Source organism: Pantherophis guttatus, chromosome 1 (genome assembly GCF_059756535.1).
Source record: "Pantherophis guttatus breed Tessera chromosome 1, ASM5975653v1, whole genome shotgun sequence".
NCBI lineage: Eukaryota > Metazoa > Chordata > Lepidosauria > Squamata > Colubridae > Pantherophis > Pantherophis guttatus.
Window position 1 is genome coordinate 65,649,058 of NC_142063.1, and position 20,292 is coordinate 65,669,349.

At 35.8% G+C, this 20,292-nt stretch overlaps 1 protein-coding gene across 4 annotated transcripts in view; it reads right to left on the bottom strand.

Moving 5' to 3' along the window:
• The window catches only part of FMN1 (formin 1), a 124,745-nt gene that overhangs the window by 22,774 nt on the left and 81,679 nt on the right, over positions 1-20,292 (bottom strand). For all 4 annotated transcript variants that reach the window (XM_060687457.2, XM_060687456.2, XM_034417912.3 and 1 more), the window contains 4 exons: positions 15,149-15,278; positions 14,302-14,448; positions 11,199-11,258; positions 7,926-8,046 (listed from right to left, as the gene is read on the bottom strand). In XM_060687457.2, the coding sequence (XP_060543440.2) occupies positions 7,926-8,046; positions 11,199-11,258; positions 14,302-14,448; positions 15,149-15,278 (458 nt within the window). The remainder of the gene's footprint in view (positions 1-7,925; positions 8,047-11,198; positions 11,259-14,301; positions 14,449-15,148; positions 15,279-20,292) is intronic.

Below are 20,292 nucleotides of genomic sequence, written 5' to 3' on the forward strand. Positions count from 1 at the left end.
TAAATTTAGACAGCAGATGAGGGACAGAAAGAAAGTGACCAGTTTCAATGACTAGTATTGTTAAAATATTGTTCTGAATAGCAACAATAACATGATAAGTTGTCAAAAAGGCAGACAATGTGTAAGGACAAAGAAAAAGGCATGTCCTCCTTTTGCTGGGCGTCTAGTAAGTCTAAGCACCACACTGAACTCCCTCTTAATGGAAAGGCAGGATATAAAACTACAAATAGAGAAGCAAAACATGGAATTTATTCCATTATTTATTTCATTCTTTCTATACCACCCAAAGATCCTTTGGCAATTAATTCAATAATGTTAAGATCATAAGAGACATCAACAAATAAAGTAGAACTTAGATTTGGTGGATATTTATATCAGGAAATCCTTGTAAGCAAGGGGCTTGGGAAGTTTGAAAGGTAACAGACATAGAAGCATGGCCCAGTCTCACCTGTCTAACTCAAATTTCTGTTGAGAGACAGAAGGCAAAAATTTAGCAAATGCAAGATATACACATGTTCAATGTAAAGAAGCATGCTGGTGCTTATTCAAGTCAGTTTTATGGAGGGGTTGCTGTTTTGTTTAAACAGCAGATAAGGATGGTTTCTAAAGGAGACTGGATTCTTAAAAAAAATCTTAAATCAGACACAAAGTTACTTCCTCAGCTAACTCTTAGAGAGCTCTGGAAAAAACAGTTTCTGTTAATGACTCTTCATGCTTCTGCCAGTCTTCTCTCTGGATAATAAAATATACAACTGTAAACAGTCATATCTCATGCTGTGACCACACTGGAATGATAGCAAAGGAATGACAGCTAAGGACAGAAATAAGGATTAACAATCCAACTTGGAGATGCAACATATCTTTGGGAAGATTCAAATTACTTTAACAGAAAAACCCTGGAACAAGCCAGCTGCAATTATTAGAGCCAAGGGAAAGCAGCAAGGAATGCTGGACAGCTAACAATGGAACAAAAATACAAAAATAGGAAGTTGAAATGCTTGGCATCCTGAGGTTGGTTGTTATTATTTACTTAACATAAAAATAATTAGTACACAATGCAAAAAAATGATATTGTCTACTAGTTTTAATCTCCCTTAAAACTCATCCCATAGGGCATGGTCCAATATAAATTAGCCTGCATAATATATTGATTTTTGGATTGGCATGAGATTGTGGACACCCAGGTAACTTAGGTCCAGTTATTTTTCTTGAGCTCAACCTGTCTCATAACATTTCTGCTATGAGATAACTGAGGGAGATTCATTTGTATCCCTCCTTTCCCACAAGAAATGAAAGATATAAAATCAATGACTAAATCAGTTTAGATCTTGGGGAGGACAATTTGCTGGAAGTTGAAGTGATTCCTCTATTTATGGACTGCAGAATTCAGTAACTGCATCAAATTGGCAATCCTACATTTCCATTCAACCAGATCAAAAGAAATCTACACATTTCAGAAAATGGCCAGTGACTTTGGTTTGGTCTTCTCTATGCATCTCATATTCCCTGTTAATTTTTTAAAAAATAATACACTCTGAATTACCTGTTTGAAATGAAACCTGTTAACTAAGATTCAGCTTAATCAAGATCTACTCTGGGAGCCTTTTAAACATAAGAGTGGGCTTTATATATAAAAAGTAAATATTACATATACATTATCAGCTACATAAAATGTAAAAATAAATGTTAGCATCACAAGAAGCTTCTTTAGTTAATCATTTGCTGTTACATTTTAAAGTACACTATCTGGATATATACTTTATTTTCACTGCATCAGATCTAATATTAGCATGAAAATACTTCCTCTCCAAAATGACAGTGGAATATAGCAAGAATATTATTTAAAATGTCACAGTGCATGTACTGCTAGATATGCATTGTGGTTTCCATGGCAATGACTAAAATTCAATAGTAAAATATGAAAATGTAGTTTGATTAGCATTTTGCCACTCCCAGAAGATTTAATGCATTATTGCACCGAACTTCTTTTTTTAAAAAAACCCTCCAAGTAAAATAATTACAAAGTGGAATTTCTTTCCTTAATGTCTGTGAACAATAATCTTTTAAAGCTCCACAGACCCCTGTAAATCTGTCCAGAGCTCCATTACATGTAAGCAACCCTTCATGTAAGGAGCACTGTGCTGTCAATCAGAGAGGAGCTGGTTTTTTAGGCATCATTTTAAAACAAAATGTAAAACTAGAAATAGTTCAGGGTTGATAAGGGTGAATTGTTGAACAAATACTAGGACCTACCACTAGCACTTACAGGAATCATCCCAACCAAGCCAAGTAACAGCATAGACCCTTGAAACTGTCACTGATACAATCCTTCATGAGTTATGTTCCAGTGAAGATTTCAAGGAGCCATTCTCTCTGTGTGTCTCCTGATGTCTGCTTAGAACTCAGCAGGGCTCTAAAGGCCTGCTTTTTTAATATTCCATTTGAAACCCATGCCATCTCAAAGAAAGTTTTAGAATTTAAAATCTCATTTTAAAGGAAGAAATGGAAAAAAATATTTTTAAGGAAAAACCTTGTGATAACTGATTGAATAAATTCATTAAAAACTTTTTAAGGGATATATAGTGCTCTTTCCTCTCCCTACTCTGTTCTCTTAGAAGGGAGGTATATATATTATATTAACCCAGGCATCTCTAATAATGTTTTGGCTAGAAACTACATTTTAATTTGGGTAATGATTCAGAAGGCAACTAATGAAATGAACCAATCCTAACAACCTATCCAAGTTCTTGAGTATCTAATTATAGGAAAGGCGCTTCCATTTATATCCATAATTGATTTTGCACCAATGTTGAGACTTGGCCAGTTTAAATGCAAGATATTTTATTTTGGGGTGGGGGAGGTGGGAATAAAGAATCCCAAAAAGCTACTGAATTTTTTGTATTCTGATTGCAGGATTCACCAGCATAGCACATGGGCTCATGTCTTGCGGCTCTTAACTGACTTTGGCCTTGAGAAAGGTAAGGCACCATAAACAAGACAACAGCAAATTATGGAACCATTAACTACTGAGGTCTCTTTCCTTACTTCTTTTATTCAGTATTGATTTAGTAAAGGTGTAGCACATTTACTTTACAAATAATCTGGAATGATGTGGCAGATGAGCAGAACTAAAAATGGATTGAAACAAGTGGCAGATGGAACCAGAGCCAAAATAAGTAGGATTCAATCCCTTTTCCTCCTTTTTAAATGTCTCCTTTTCCTAATATCCCCTTCTAGTATTTCTCAACCTTAACACGTTTAAAATGTATACTGACTGGAGAATTCTGAGAGTTGAAGTCTACACATCTTAAAGCTGGTGAGGTTGAAAAATACTCGCTTCTTTTCTTTCCTCCACCCACATTTGAAGAGGTAAGGAACAGCTTGCTATTCTTTTAATTGATCACTTACAGTGTGATTTTCAAATGAGGGTGAAATGAGGCTGAGATCCATTCCAAGGGCTATAGTTTAACTAATTCAGGGTTATATTCTCTCTCTCTCTCTCCCTCCCTCCCTCCCTTTATGTTTCTCCTCCTCCCCACCCATCTTGCAGACTTAACTTTTAGAAATATAAAGCTAGATAAATCTCAGAAAATCTTGGGTAAAACTGAGTTATGTAATTATTGCTTTCATTCTATAGTTACTTAGGTTTTTTTTTTTTTAAATAGTACTATTGTAGAGGGACATGCTACCCCTGACATTAAGCTTTTTAAAATCAACCCTATGTTATTATACTGTGAAGCTTCAGAAAATAAATCAAAGTAAAAATAAATAAAACAAACAAAGTAAGAACTTTTCACACAGTTAAATATTTAGTAACTCATCTAACACACTGGACAGTATTTTGGCTTTAAAACTATTGTTTGGATTTAGCAAATGTGGCCAAGCATTTGAAAAGGGGAAAATGAAAAATGTAATCATTCTAAGCTGAAATACCAGTAAAGATTTCTTTGCTTAAGTAATTCATATTAGGCCTTCCATTAACTGGAAGAAATCCTTACTCATGTACTAGCCTTATTAGAGGTGAGGTTTTCATCATTCTCTTGGGCTTATTCCATTTTTCCTTAGTTCACTATTACTTTTCCCATCTGTATTTTTCCACTCATAGTAATATTAGAAACAGGCTTAGGAGAGAGTCTCCTTGAGCCATTCTGTGAATTGCCTTTCTCCAAGCCTAGTCTTCCTTTTGAACAGGGGCAAAGAAGGGCAAAAGGAAGGGTCAGGGGAGTACATTTCAAGAAGAGAGAAGGTTTTGTAAATGTTTTGCCTTGAGAAGAGAAAACTAATAGGACCTTTCCAATGCCTGAAAGGATGCACAAAGTAGCTCAAGATTTATTGTATGTCATTCAAGACAGAATAATGGATGAATCTTCATACATGTTAACAAATTTTAAAATCACTCCATAAAGCAAACAAATCCATATTTTACTATTTATCAAGTTTCACTATTTACATATGCAGTCTTATCATTTTTAAAAATATTCTCACAGGTTTATTATTTCCTTTTGCTTTTTTTCTAATTGTTATTACTTCGATATCCGTTCCTATCCAACATCTACTCTTGATGCTGCGAAGAAATGCCCAGTCCTATATTTAGGATTTATCCTTATCATTTCAGTTTTTTATTATAAACATGAAATTTACTATACTATAGTATAGCAGTGGTTCCCAATGTGGGGCCCATGCCTCACAGGGGAGCAATTTGATTTTTAATGGGGGCAATTCGAAAACGTGTGGTGTCTAGAGTCTAGACCTTAGCAACACTTTTTAATATATGCATAGACAAGACTCAAAGAATTATACGTCACAGGGGTGGTGGCATTAGGATTTTAGAGATGCTTAGATGCACAGCCAAAAAAAAAAAGGTATAGACCTTTTTATAGACTGCTATAGACCTTTGAGTTACCTATTGTTCTTTCATTTAATTTGTTAATTCATCCTTCCTTGCCATTTTTTCTCTCTTCAATTTCAACTCTCAATACTATCCTGGCTTTAGTCAATTGATGACTTCCACATAATTTTTTTTTTGTAAGATAGGGAAAGGATGTTGCTAGGGTGGTACTAATGATAAGGACCATACCAGTCAGATTGAGCACGCTTTGTCTCAATGTGAGACAAGAACAACCAAAATCCAGCTTTGGTGAAAACAGCTCTTTAACCTATAGACTAATTTATAAAGCAGAGTGTTGCCTATATTCCAATAAGTAAAAATATATAGTTGTACTGACAGAAATTCAGACTGAATATTTTAAACTTTTTTTAACTGAAGTATTATCCTTTTAAAAAGCTTGGCTATATCTCTTCAAAGGGATGAAATTGCCAGTAGTTCCATTTTTGTTTGAGCTTGTGGTTCTGTGGTATCTAGAAATTGGTGGCAAGAGTTCATTTGAATTTTAGCTTTTGCTTTACTTAATTCTAACTTGCTTAAAAGCTACACTTTTAACATTTTGAATACAACTGAAGCTTGACTTCAACAAAAGGGCTGTCATAAATTCTGTGCATGCATATCTGATGGGAAAAATACATTAGGTGAAATAACTGTTTCTCTTGAAATAAAAAGAAATCACATCTTTTAAAGTTTTTAGGTCATTCATGGATATTTATTTTTTTCTGATGAGGGAAACTATCTTTGTATTAACAGATCAATACATTAAATATATATTTAAATATTTCCAATTACAACTAAGAATAGTTTCCAAGTTTTCACTATTTCGGCATGTCTAAAATTTTGAAGCTATAAATTAATATGATGGTAAAGCTCTTAAATATTACCAAAAGTAATTTAAGGATATGGATAATTACAGCATGTGTAACATCTGCAATATAAACAGTTAAACTTAATATGGTCCATCTAATGTATATAGGAAATTTTGTGCTCGTCTGGATAGCTGGATGTAGCCTTCTCTGAAGACAGTTTTTGCAAATGACATCTGTTTCAGTTTTAGGTTTTTACTAGTATTTTGCCAACAGCCACAGCTTTTTAATGGTTGCCAGAAACTACATAGATTCATCAGATATTTTGTGCACATGCTAAAACAATATCCTTTTCAATTAAAACATTTCACATGGTACTGTGTCTAACAATGTACAAAAATAGTTGTTTGAAGGAAAAATGTTCCTTGTTTCCTGTAAAATCCATTTCTTGATCTCTTATTATTGATCTCTTTCCCTATGACTATCATTAAGTGTTGTACCTTATGATTCTTGACAATGTTATCTTTTCTTTTATGTACTCCGAGAGCGTATGTACCAAGACAAATTCCTTGTGTGTCCAATCACACTTTGCCAATAAAGAATTCTATTAACCAAAATTCAGTTTTTACCACCAGGTTCTTTTTACCTTTGGTGGAAAATAAGGTGGAATTTTCAGTTCACGGAGAGAAGATATATTATGCCCTTTTGGGCTTTGTAGGACTGAGCAGAATAGATACTACATGTATCACAGCAGTTCAAATTATGACATGATAAATTCAAGAATTCAAATTTATTCTGGAGTCTGTATTCTTGTTTGTATTCTTTATTACCCTATGTAGAACTCATAATTGGACCCAGGTACACTTAATTATGGTAGAGTAATTCATTTTGTAAACCAGATTCTAATATTAACTCTGACTGAGCTGTAAAATAAGATAATATTTTGTTTTATTTTATTTTAATATTTTATTTTATTATTTTATTAATTTTATTTTTTATTAATTCCTCTATTTGTTTTAAGTAATATGCAATGTTAAAAAAACTACAATAAAACCAGCATTTTATTGACTTCCTGTTAAAATAATTACTGCTTGTGCATGTCAAATGTATAGCAGGAAAACTATACTTTTTGAAAATGGTAGATCAAACGCAGATCCTATTTCAGCATGAACAAACATAGGGGAGGGTAGGCCAAGAGGGCTTAACAGAACCAAGAGATGAGGGAAGATAGAGCACTCGTGGATGCCAAGGTTAAATAAACAACAACTGATATTTCCTTACCACTGGTGACCTTTGAAATTTTCTTTAGAACAAATATGAGCTTATTCAGAGATAGCTAGCTAGAAGAATAAATTATTTAATGACAAATTTTATTGACAACTGTGGATAGAGATCCTTGAATTTCTCAAGAAAATTTCTGCTTAGAGAGAACAGAAGTGACCAATAACTTATATGCATTAAGATGCTTTATATCCATACTATAATTTATGATGGCTCCCAATTTAATTTTGCCAATCTTTTTAAAAAAATATGCAAATGACTTTTATTAATTTCTTTTAAGTCACAGCAGAAGGCCTAGATCTGAAATTCTTGTTTCCCTTGTTGGAAAATGGCCTGATACAATGTGTTTGATCTATAAGCAATGAGAATCCATAAATAGTAGAAGCTTCTTTTGAGAATATATCTTGACAGCAGTTCTACCCGCTGCAGCCAAGAGACTATTCTGTTTAAAAGGAACTTAATCATTTTCAAATGGAATTTTTGCTTTGAGTTGCAAGCACAGCCTTTACTGATATGTAAATTATGTCAACTCTATCCCAAATTGCTTATTTTATTCAGCTTACTGAATATTACTACAAAATTAGAGCCAATTATACATACTGGATTCCATCTACAAGGTTAAATTTAATCCAATAGAAAATTTAGAAGACATTTGCTTAAAATTCATATTCTTCAAGCAAATATTCTTTAAAGTTCTTAAATGCAATGTTCTTTTAACATTGAAGAACTTAAAGTTCTTCATTAAAGTCATCATTATAAAATATTTATTGTTGGCTTTGTTTTTAACTGTGATAAATTAATAGCATGGATTTGCTGTAGTGCAGCTCAAACAGCAGTAATCTACCCAAAGTTGCAATCCAAAGCCAATTTACTTGGGAAGATGTCTGAAAAGATTTTGGAAGACTCAGAAGTCCAAAAGCATATTTTCAAAAGAAAATTATATTTTTATTTACCTTCTAGATCTCTCTTTAGTTTTCTTAAATCTTTTGTCACGTCTTCAAATTTTACTTGTGATGCCTGGAAGAAATCCTGGGGCTCTGGCAATGGAAATACACTCTTTTCTGTTCCTGCTTCCTAAACAAGGAAGTTAAAAACAATTACTGTAACAATACCATAAGTCCTACTGAAACAGATACATTTCCTTAATTATAAATATAAATAAATGATGCAAGTTAAAAAAAATACCCCTTTCTCATGAAGACACATTGGAATCCCTCCAATTAAATGCTTGTGATCTTCAAATTACATTTGTAGTACATAATAATATTTGGTTAAAGACAGCTCACCATGCTAATAAAACTTCATTGTATTGTATTTATTATAGCATATTCCTTTAAAATTGCACAGCTTTTACCCTCTTTCATACCTCCTTCTGCCTTGGGCTTGGCTTCTAAGTTGTGGAATTTTTTGCCAAAAATTCTAAATTCCTTTTTGGTTATTTTTTTACTGGCAGGTATGATGGATAAACTCTGTGGTTTCTGAGATAAAGTTTATTTGACCAAATGCACACTCTTTTATCAATGTGGTTTTTGTGGGTGTTTGAACCATGCTTTAATGGCTCTTAATTATTTGATTTGTACTATGATATAGCAAGTTATCCTAGTTAGAAATGCAAAATATAAATCCAATGAATAAATTGATAAATAAGCTACCATCTTTGTTCAGAGAGAATAAGTCTCAAAAACATCCAGCTTTTGTGATGTCACAGGTGGCTGATGACATCCACATTTATGTCTGGCAACTTTATTTATTTCCACAGTTCCCTAAATGGGGAGAGTGTCAAAAGTGTCTGGTTAATGAATAGTAACTTTTCAAGTCATCACGGAAATGTTTTCTCTGTTTATCCATTCATCTTAGCCTTGGCACCTCATTGAAAAGCATTGCCAAGGAAAACAAAGATACAAAGTTATCTTTGTGTAAGCAAATCCTAATTTTTAACTGTAATTTAATGGCTTGTAACTGTGTTTTGCCCTTTATAGGACATTCTTTAATCCAGAGAATTATTATGCAAGAATAAATAAAAGGAGTGATTTATAAATACTTCCTTTTCTTCTTTATTTTTATGCGCTATTACTTATACTATCACAACTCTTTGAAGAAGTTTTGAGGGGTGCTCCAGGACGAATTAAACCCCATACTTTTATTTTCTACTTATGGAAATCTTCATTCCAGAGTAGTGTGGTGGCCTAGAGGTAGAGCTGTCTCCTCACAATCAGGAGGCTGTGAGTTTGATCCTAGGTAGAGGCAGATATTTCTCTCTCTTGGCACAATGAGAATATATCTGCTGAACAAAACTCTGCATTGGCAACAGGAAGGGCATCCATCCAGTAAACACTCTGCTAGCTCCATTCAGTTGTTCAGACTCCACCCCGCAAGGGATTATGGGGTTGTTAAAAGAAAGAAGATGATGGAAATCTTCACTCCATCATTAAATTTGGATCTGCAGAAATTCACAGTTCCAATGTCTTGGCACTGGAAAGTTAAAATATAGTTCTCCGTAGTGTATATAAATTAATATCCTATTGATAACTATTAAATCTGATCTTTGTATATCTAGTGAAGTATTCAAATAAAGGCTTTAAATGTTTCTTGAATCTAAGAAATCCAAAAGTTATGTGACTAGATCTACAAATTGCTCCCTTTAAAATATAGATAGTATTAAAATTATGAAAGACTGCAAATGTGGTTAAATTAAACTTTCTGGCAAAAGTAGAATTTTGAAAAATATTTTAATGTTAACAAGTCTCATACATTTTAATATGTATTATTTGTGGCATTTAAAATATATGAATTCATTAGCCAATGTAAAATTTAACTATTTATTCATACTATTTATTCATACATTATTAATCTGAATATTTTGAATACATATTCAAATATACTCATTTGCTGTATATTTAGCATGACACTTTTAAAGTTGAAACAACTACATTTAGCTGGTTAATTAGGAACCAGCTGGTTCCTGGCTAATGCTCCACTTTGAGGGATAGTCTCTTCCCAGTTTCATTTGTCTCTCCTACCAAATCAAATAGAGCAGGGATGTTAAGGGTTCCATCACCTAGGGACTTATATTTGGCAGGCCCTAAGTGATAGGCTTTTTTCTGTGTGGGCACCAGCAATGTGAAATCTTCTCTCCCCTGAGGTGAGAGTGACCTTGTCCCTCAAGGCCTGATTATGCCAGCAAGCCTGTGGACCTCAGGAGAAGGGTGATAGAGTAATAATTGTAAATATAATCTTAATTATATTTTTATATTTTTCATTTTGCTGTTCATAAATGGCCCAGAGTCATCCAGGGGTGGCATATAAATTTATTATAAGTACAAAATAAGTATATAAGAAATTAAAGGATGCTTGCTCCTGGGGAGGAAAAATGTGGCAAATCTAGACAGCATACTAAAAAGCAGAGACATCACCCTGCCAACAAAAATGCGTATAGTCAAGGCTATGGTTTTCCCAGTTGCAATGTATGGCTGTGAAAGTTGGACTATAAGAAAGGCTAAGCGCCAAAGAATTGAGGCCTTTGCATTATGGTGCTGGAGAAGACTCCTGCGAGTCCTTTGGACTGCAAGTCGATCAAACAGGTCAGTCCTAGAGGAGATCAACCCTGACAGCTCTTTAGAAGGCCAGATCCTGAAGATGAAACTCAAATATTTTGGCCACCTAATGAGAAGGAGGGACTCACTGGAGAAGTTCCTAATGCTGGGAAAGATTGAGGCAAAAGAAGAATGGGACGACAGAGAACGAGGTGGCTGGATGGAGTCACTGAAGCAGAAGGTGTGAGTTTAAATGGACTCCAGAGGATGGGAGAGGACAGGAACTGGAGGAATGTTGTCCATGGAGTCGCGATGGATCGGACACGACTTCACAACTAACAACAACAACAAAATAAGTAAATAAACTAGTGAGGTGGCTCTGCTATTTTAAACAATTTTTCATTTATTATTCTTATCAAGGAAGATCCCACACCCACAAGGTCTTTTTTGTTGGGTTTAGGAGACGTAGGAAGACAAGTAAAGCTATTCATGTAGTTTATGTTTCAACTTTAATCCAAGATGCCAAAAAACAAAAATCAAAATAATAGACAACAGGTTTAATTTTTTTCAGTTGTGTGCTAGCTTACTATCCTTACCCTTCCTGTTTCTTTTCTCATACAGGAATGGGATGAGCATAACTCTACAGAACCTTCTTAAATAATATACACAGTGCAATAATTGATAAAAACTTACCTTATCACAATGGCGTAGGTAATAAATTACAACATAATCTGCAAGGCTGATTCCTGTATCCTAAAAGAGGAAGAATTGAAAAATAAGATTTGAAAATATCAGAAAATGTGGGATATGTACATAAAAAAATATAGACTGAAAAGAATATTTTACTGTAATTTATACATCCTAAACTCTTAATAAAAGTTGAGCCTTGGTAATACAGTGGTCTAAGGCACCCTGTTATTAAGCTGGTTATTAAGACCAGCTGCCTGCAATTACTGCAGGTTCGAATCTCGCCAAGGCTCAAGGTTGACTCAGCCTTCCATCCTTTCTAAGGTAGGTAAATTGAGGACCCAATTGTGGGGGCAATAAGCTGACTTTGTATAAATATACAAAAGAATGAAGGCTATTGCTTAGCGCATTGTAAGCCGCCCTGAGTCTTCGGAGAAAGGCGGCATATAAATCAAATTAAAAAAAAAAAAGTGAAGTGACCACAAGCTCTGTGAAAACTAATTTATAATAGTAAATAGTATAAATTATTAATAGTAAATTGCTACTGTTTTCTATTATTGTTGTATTTCTCTTTTCAGCAATTTAAGGGGAAGAAACTCATCCAAGAAACTTTTATCTTATTAATGGGGATAATACAGAATCAAATAGGTTTATAAAGTTTTTGTCATATTGTGGCTAGTTCTGTCATACAAAAGTGATGCTTTTGTATGATCAGTAATGATCATCAGTAATGACTTGGGCAGGGACTCAGGTGAAATGAGGCCATCTGAGTCTGTACCTGATCTCCATTCTAAAATTTGTCAGCAGCCCAGAAAATGGGATTCTCAGGCCCACCTCTCCCTCTTGTTTTGTGTGTACACACACTGAGTAATTGGGCTTGGCAAGAATATTATATAAGTATCAATGGAAATTTTTTTCCAATTGAATTTAAAACATGGTAGCGATCATAGAAGAAATGATGGAGATTTTAATTCTTCTCAGATTTCTCACAGGAATATTAGGTTTGGGGAGAAAAGCTACCAGAGAAAAGAAACCAAGACATTAAGAGGTTGGAAGAATCAGCTGGACATGTTTAGCCCAGGGAAGAGAAATCTGCAAAGAGACATGTTAGCTCTCTTTTGAATATCTGAAAAGTTGGCATGTAAAAGGTGAGGCAGATGTGTTCAAAGTTGTTCCAGAAAATAGGACAGGAAACTGTTTGGATTTCAATTGGGCATAGAGAAAAAAAAATTGTAACAGTAAGATAATGCAGGTGCTGCAATAGAATCTGGATGGCCATGGCAGGGGAATGGATTAGATGATCTCCAAAGTTTACACTGCATGATCTATCATTCTGTTGTAATACAATTGCCTCAAAGGAAAAGTCATTTTCAAAAAATTATAGACATTTCTCCTTCCAATTGCACTGCATCATCAAGGCCAGAGAGCCAGTTTGGTCTAGAGGTTTAAGGCACCAGGCTAGAAACCAGGAGACTGAGTTCTAATCCCACTTTAGGCATGAAAGCCAGATGAGTGATTTTGGGCCTGTCTCTCTCTCTCAGCCCAACTCACCTCACGGGGTTGTTTTTTTGTGGGGAAAACAGGAGGAGGAAAGAGTATTAAGTATGTTTTCTGCCGTGCATTATTTATAACATTAATAAAGGTGAGATATAAAAAAAATCTAAAGGTCACCTTACGAACAATGAATTGTGTATAAAGCCTCCTATGGACCATTGCCAGCTTTTAACAGCCTAATTATCATAGAGGGGCGTGGCCTAGAGAAAGGCTGGGGCCAGAATGAGGGACATCTACAGATTCTTCATTTCTGCTCCCAAGAATTCAGTCACAACTAACCCTCATTAGTAATACTGTAGTCTTCCCTAGGACCTGTCCAGGGTTCTGAAGGATATGTCCTTCAGCAGGCTTACTTTCTGACGTCACTCTGAATGGCTTCTTGTTTATTAATTCCTTTCCCATGGCCCCTTGCTTCAAATCACTACCTGATGTGTCTTTCTATATAATGTGGAATCAAACAATATCAAAAATTTTAGGACATTCATAGTGATGGAGTGTCAGGAGTAGGCACTATGCTTTTCAGACCATCATTTAATTTAACATAGAAATCCCACTCCACCATCATCACTCCTCCCAGCAAAAAACAAGCATTTCAGATTAATGACAGGTAATCTTCAACATACATCAGTTTGTTTAGTGAAAATTACAACAGCACTGAAAAAAACGACTTCACACTTACAACCGTTGCAGCATCCCTATGGTCGCCTGATCAAAAATCAAACACTTGGCAACTGACTCATATTTATGACGGTTGCAGTCTCATGGCATCATGTGATCACCTTATGTGACCTTTTAACAAGCAAAATCAATGGGGAGGTCAGATTCATTTAACAACTATTAATAGTAAAATAGAGTAATAAAAGATATACCTCAATTACCATGTGTATAGATCAGGGTCAGCAACTTTAAACACTCAAAGAGCCATTTGAAACTATTTCCCGCAGAAAACAAAACACCGGGAGCCACAAATCCTGGGTGGGCATCGCCAACTTGACATCACTCACTCCTGCCAGGTCACATGACCCCCTCCAACCACGCCTACCCAGCCAGTCATTAGGGCAGAGAACTAGTTGTTCAATTATTTGCCATACCCGGCCCCACCCCTCCTTCCCTCCTTCCCTCTCTCTCTCCCTCCCTCTCTCTCTTTCTCTCTCTCCTTTCCACTATTTGAGCTCCCCTGGAGAAATTAAGATGTCAAGTAAAACTAAAGTTTAGCTCTCAGGTAGTTCAAAGACTTTTACCTGTTATATCAAAGGAATATAGTGTGCTAGAAGTGCAAAGTGTGCTAGAAGAGCAAATGGAGGTGGGGAAGAGAAACCAGGACATGGAATGCTTGATTGGTACAGAGATGAGACTGGGTCCTGGGTCATCTTCTGCAGGATCATAGGGTACATAACAAAAAACTGCATCAGGGAGAATGCACACCTCTTCTATGACCTATCACCACTTAGTGTCATTTCTGTTAGGAGCAGATGTCTATCCACAAAACATTGCTTGCTAATTGAAAGATTGAATTCAACTAAAAATCTTCATTTAATCTGCATACTGTACTTACTCTGCTCTTAACATCTTTTAGTTTGGGAAGTATTTCCAAGCCAAATCCATCTGCTTGACCACGTGTTTGATTTCCTCCATTCATATAATTTCCAAAAGCCAGAACCAAAGCTAAAATATTTTTCACACTTTTCATTGTGATCAACTCCTGAAAAACGTAGCAGGAATTTATAATATCAGAAAAATATTACAGGAAGAAATATTTTAATGTTAGCTTTTCTTTATAAATTTATACAGTGAAATATATTAACATAGAAATGCTATAATTCTATAATTAATAAAATCAATTCTAGGCCATGAAATTATTTTAAGAGCCTACATTGCTCAAGTTAGTAGAATATTGAATTAGGAATTCAACAATTATCAGCTAGAAAGTTAATTGGATGACTTTGGGCCTATTATTATAGAGCCATGGTGGCGCAGTGGTTAGAATGCAGGCTAACGCTCCTGTCTACCAGGAGTTCAATCCTGAATGGCTCAAGGTTGACTCAGCCTTTCATTCTTCTGAGGTTGGTAAAATGAGGACCCAGATTGCTGAAGGCAATATGCTGACTCTGTAAACCACTCAGAGAGGGCGGTAAACTATTATGAAGCGGTATATAAATCTAAATGCTATTGCTATTATTAAACCTTTAATTATTTTAATTTTTAATAGAAAGTAATTTTGACTTAAAATACTTGGTATTCATAAAAACTATAAAATCTGAAAATAACATCTGTTAGGAAGCACAACATTATATATTACTTTATCTAGACTTGAATCAAATTTCTATCATTTTTACTCAGAAATAGTCATGTTCAGTGAAGTATAATAAACCTTAGAATGCTGCAAATTTTGTCCCAAGTACCTTACAAACATGATGAACAATGTCAACTTTATGATGAACTGCAATTATCCCTTCATTGAAGACAGATTGAAAGATTATACACTGGGCACGTTCAGCAAAGTTGGAGATCTGGGATAACTCATATAAAAATCTGTGAAAATAGGAGCAATCATGTATATTTCAATCAAGTGATTGCATTTTATATTATATAATCCAACATATCAGAGAAATATTTACAAGTTCTTGCTATGATTTAAATTGTTGGTAAAATAAACAATCTTTTTCTCTTTATTGAAAAAGATAAATTCAATATTCCAGCACAATAATACAGTCTGAAAGAAATAGAAAGGTAGAGATACCACCCTCTGCTGGAGAGAAACAAAACTAAAAACAAAAGTTCTAGTCCTATTGTGGTTATGTGACATTTGATTAGAGTCCAATGAGTAAGTATTCTATGACAATTTTATCATTCTCAGGCTTATTCCTAAAAATAATTAATCTTCAAAATAAAAACTTTAATTCTATTCTATTTAATAACATAACGTAAGTATTCTACTTTCAATAATACAGATCTACTTAAAAGTAAATCCTGCTGACTTCCATAGGGTAGCAAAGTAGATACAAGATTGTATCTTAAACTTCTTTCAAAAGTTGATGTTTAGAGTCTTGAGGCTAATATAGCACTTTTTAGGTATGATGATCACAACATTAGTCATCTATACTATCACAGTTAATTGCCTTGTTTGGGGATAACTGGAATTATAGTCCAGCATATATTGAGTCTCCTTCTATCCTTCTATGATTGCAGCCTTGACAAGGTGAAGGGGCTTGTGTGGGTAAATGAAATCATGGCCTATGTCATCGGACATATATATGTCCAGAAGGTCTCCCAAGAGAAACAGGCCATCATGGATACCCCAGACTAACACTGATCTCATCTGCCAACCCACATTGAACTAGCATGGTAGATTATGGTCTATTCCTACACATGCCAATACAACCTCAAAAATGGCCGTTCATCCCCTGGGAGCCCTAGGGCAGCTACCCATGGCAGCGTGAAGACCTGCCTGAAGGCAGAGAATGCTAAGAATCACTGGGTTAAATCAGGCTACCTTTGGACTTTGGACATAGGAAAGGTCAACATTCGAACAATGAAAATAGATGCTCGACTAGAACTGCTGATTGAACTAACAATATGCATTGGGATATCATTGGATTATGTGAAACAAGATGAAAAGATGAAAATTTAGTTGAACTTGACAGGACTGGGCATTTACTCTACATTAGAGATACTGAAGAATGATGAGTTGGTTTATTCCTCAACCAAAAACTGAAAGATTTCAGTAAAATTTGAAAGTATATCAGACAGAGTAGCCCAATGCTTCATTCAATTGAACAAACAATACAAGCTTCAAGTCATCCAAGCTTACGCACCAACAATAAGCTATAGTGATGATGAGGTTGAAGAGTTTTATGATGATGTGACCCACCTTCAAGACAAAGAAAAATGCTGATACAAAATATTAATGGGTGAATTTAATGCAAGAATAGGAAAAACAATACCTGGAGAAAAAGCAACTGGCCCATATGGAAGTGGTGAACGAGATAATAGAGGCAACAGTCTAGTAGATTTGGCTGAAGGACAGGAACATTTTACAAGAAAAAAGATAGCAGAAAATGGGCATGGAAGAGTCCATTTGGGTACACAAGTGAAATTGACTACATCATATCGAATGATAAAACCATATTCTGCAATTGTACTGTCATCAATTGTTTTAACGTTGGAAGTGACCATAGAATGGTACAAGCTAAAGTGAAGATAATCTGTCGAAAACAGCATATAAAAATGATGAAGATGTCACAAAAATAAAAATAAAGAATATACGCTGTTAGAGGAATGATACGCTGTTAGAGGAGAAAAGCAATTTTGAAATTAATCTGTCAAATTGCTCTATTGCAGGATTTGGAAGAGTTAAACAAGAACATTACAGACCAAAATGAGCAAATAGTCAAAAACATCATTGAATCTGCTACATCTATAGCACCACCAGAAAAACACTTCGTACAGTACCAAATATCTCTGATGAAACTAATGAAAAAATGACGGACAATGAAGAATAGTGGAAATTTCACTACTAGAAGTGATTCTAATACAAATAGATATTAAAAATTATTATGTATGGTAGTCCGTGACCGGGAGGATTTTTCATCAGGTCCGCCTGATCTGCCAGCTGCGTCCCTTTCTAGATCGGGACTCCCTACACACAGTCACACATGCCCTCGTCACCTCTCGTCTGGACTATTGTAACGCGCTCTACATGGGGCTCCCCTTGAGGTGCACTCGGAGGCTCCAACTGGCGCAGAGTGCGGCCGCGCGGGTGGTTATGGGAGCAATGTGGAGCTCCCATGTAACACCTCTCCTGCGCGAGCTGCACTGGCTCCCGGTGGTCTTCTGAGTGCGCTTCAAGGTTCTGGTTATCACCTTTAAAGCGCTCCATGGCTTAGGACCTCGTTATCTATGGGACCGCCTGCTACCACCAATAGCTTCCCACCGGCCAGTACGCTCCCATAAAGAGGGGCTCCTCCGGGTGCCGTCGGCCAAACAATGTCGACTGGCGGCCCCTAGGGGGAGAGCCTTCTCTGTGGGGGCACCTACGATCTGGAACGAGCTCCCCCCAGAGATACGCAGGATCCCGGATCTGCGCACCTTCCGTCGCGCGCTTAAAACTTTTTTATTTCATCAAGCTGGCCTGGCCTAAATCTTCTCCCCTTTTAAATATAAATTTTAAATACAAATTTTAATCTGTTTAAATTATGGGGTATTTTAAATTCAGCCAAATTATTTAATTTGTTTTTAATCTATTTTAAATTTTTGTATTTCTGTGTTTTATCTTCTGGCTGTTCATCGCCCTGAGTCCTTCGGGAGAAGGGCGGTATAGAAATTTAATAAAATAAAATAAAATAAAATAATAAATTGAACGACGTGTTAAATGTGGTCGGCAGGCATTCAGCAAGCTAAGTGTAATTTTCAAGAACAACTTCTCCTATGCATGAAGAGAAAAGTTTTTGATCAGTGTGTCCTATGTGCTCTAACATATGCCGGTGAAACATGGACACTAATCTCACAATCAATACAAAAGTTCTTTTAATGGCGCAAAGAGCCATGGAAAGATACATGCTTGGCATTACAAGACAAGATAGGAAAACCCGCACATGGATTAGAGCACAAACGAAAGTATACGATATCATCAAGAGAGTAAAAGAACTGAAATGGAAATGGGTTGGTCCCTAGCAAGAAGAACTGATGGCAAGTGGACCACCAGGGCAGTCATAGAATAGACCCCACTTGATAAAAAGCATCCATGAAAGAGATGGATTGACGACATCAGCAAGTATTGCAGGCCCAATTGACAAAAGAAAGCTCAGGATCATATTAGTTGGAAACATACAGAAGAGGCCTTCATCCTACAGTGGATAGACAGTGGTTAAAATGATGATAATGATAACAGCGATGATGATGATGATATACTGAATATGCCAAGCTTTTACATTGCTCTAGATCAGGGGTGTCAAACTCAAGGCCCATAGGCCAGATTCGGCCTGCGATGTGGTCTGATCTGGTCCACGGGGCCGTCTAGTCTACCATATGTGAAGAGGAAAGATCAGGCCAGCATAGCTTTGACGCAGTCTACCCAGTGCGAAGAGGAAAGATCAGGCCAGCGTGGCTTTGGCCCAGTTTACCCAATGCGAAGAAGAAACATGCCAGCAGTTTGGGGAGTGGTGTTAAGCTGGCCATGCTATTCAGTTGGCCACACCCATTCAGTTGGTCATGCCTGCCTGGCCCGCCGAGGTCAACCACAGCCCTAATGTGGCCCTCAATGAAATTGAGTTTGACACCCCTGCTTTAGATCCTGTAAAGGCTCCTTATCTGAAATTTAGTTTTTATTATTATTAGCAAATCACTTTACTAATTTTACTTTGCTGGGAATTGGTTGCTGTTTGAGATTATTTTACTCCTTTCAAGAACAATTCTTATCTTGAGAATAACCAAACTTCATTATATCATAATCATGAAGATTTCTATAGAGACAAAGGATATCAACGTTTTAATCAGTTATGCATTAATTAAACTGAACTAGAATTCTGGCTCTAATTTAGCGTAGTGTCTTCTTTTGTTATGATCTTTATATCTCTATAAGGATTAAATACGCTGGAAGTGTTCATAGCCTTTCTACCTTTCAGTGGATTCAATATAACAGGTAAAATATAAGTGTTGTTCCATGTTAAGCTTCTCACTCAATAGGAATAGTTTAGAAAGCCAAACTGGATGTTATATACATATTTGTGGATTTTCTTAAATAAAAAGCAAGTTTGGGAGGTTGCCATATAAACTAGCAGTATCTACTTCATTTCTGACAGTTGAGAAAAAGTCTTTGCCAGATGCACTGAGACTCCAACCCTTGAATTCTTTCCCAACATAGCTTTTGCAGTTTCAAAACATCTGAACAGCAGCAGGTTTTGATCAGCTCCTTCTGTGGCTATGAAAGCTCTCTTTGATTAGCACCCAGAAGAATCTTTCTCTCCTGCTGTATCGTTGAACCAGGATACATCTCTAATGTAAAACCACATACCATAGCATTTTAGTGCTTTTCTCACCATCACTGGAAGCATAAAGTTCTCTCCCATTTCACCCTCTTTAAAAAAAATGGATGAAATACTTCCACTTGACAGCAAGGGAAAGATAAGTTGCCTTAAACTCTTCTCTTGATGCTACATGGCATCAAACATGTTATTTTAGTAACAGGAGCAGCAGCAGCAATTACCATACAACATCTTGTGGCATTTTCTACCATCTCCAAAAGGTTGCAACTGAGATGACTGGGATGTAGGAAAAACTTCCTAAAAGCACAGAATTTCAATCTGGGTTGAATTTCCAGTGCTTTTTTTGTTTACGGAAAGAATTGATAGCAATTAGGGGTGTCCTTAACCAAATATATAGCCTGATTCCAACTTAATTTTAACAGGATTGTTAAAATCTATATTTTAACTAACAGGATTAGTTTTTAAAATCTACATTTCCTATACTCAAGAAATAACTCTGGGTAACTTGAACTCTCATTCACCTTACTTGGCATAAAAAAGGTAATGCTTTGAAATTACAATAG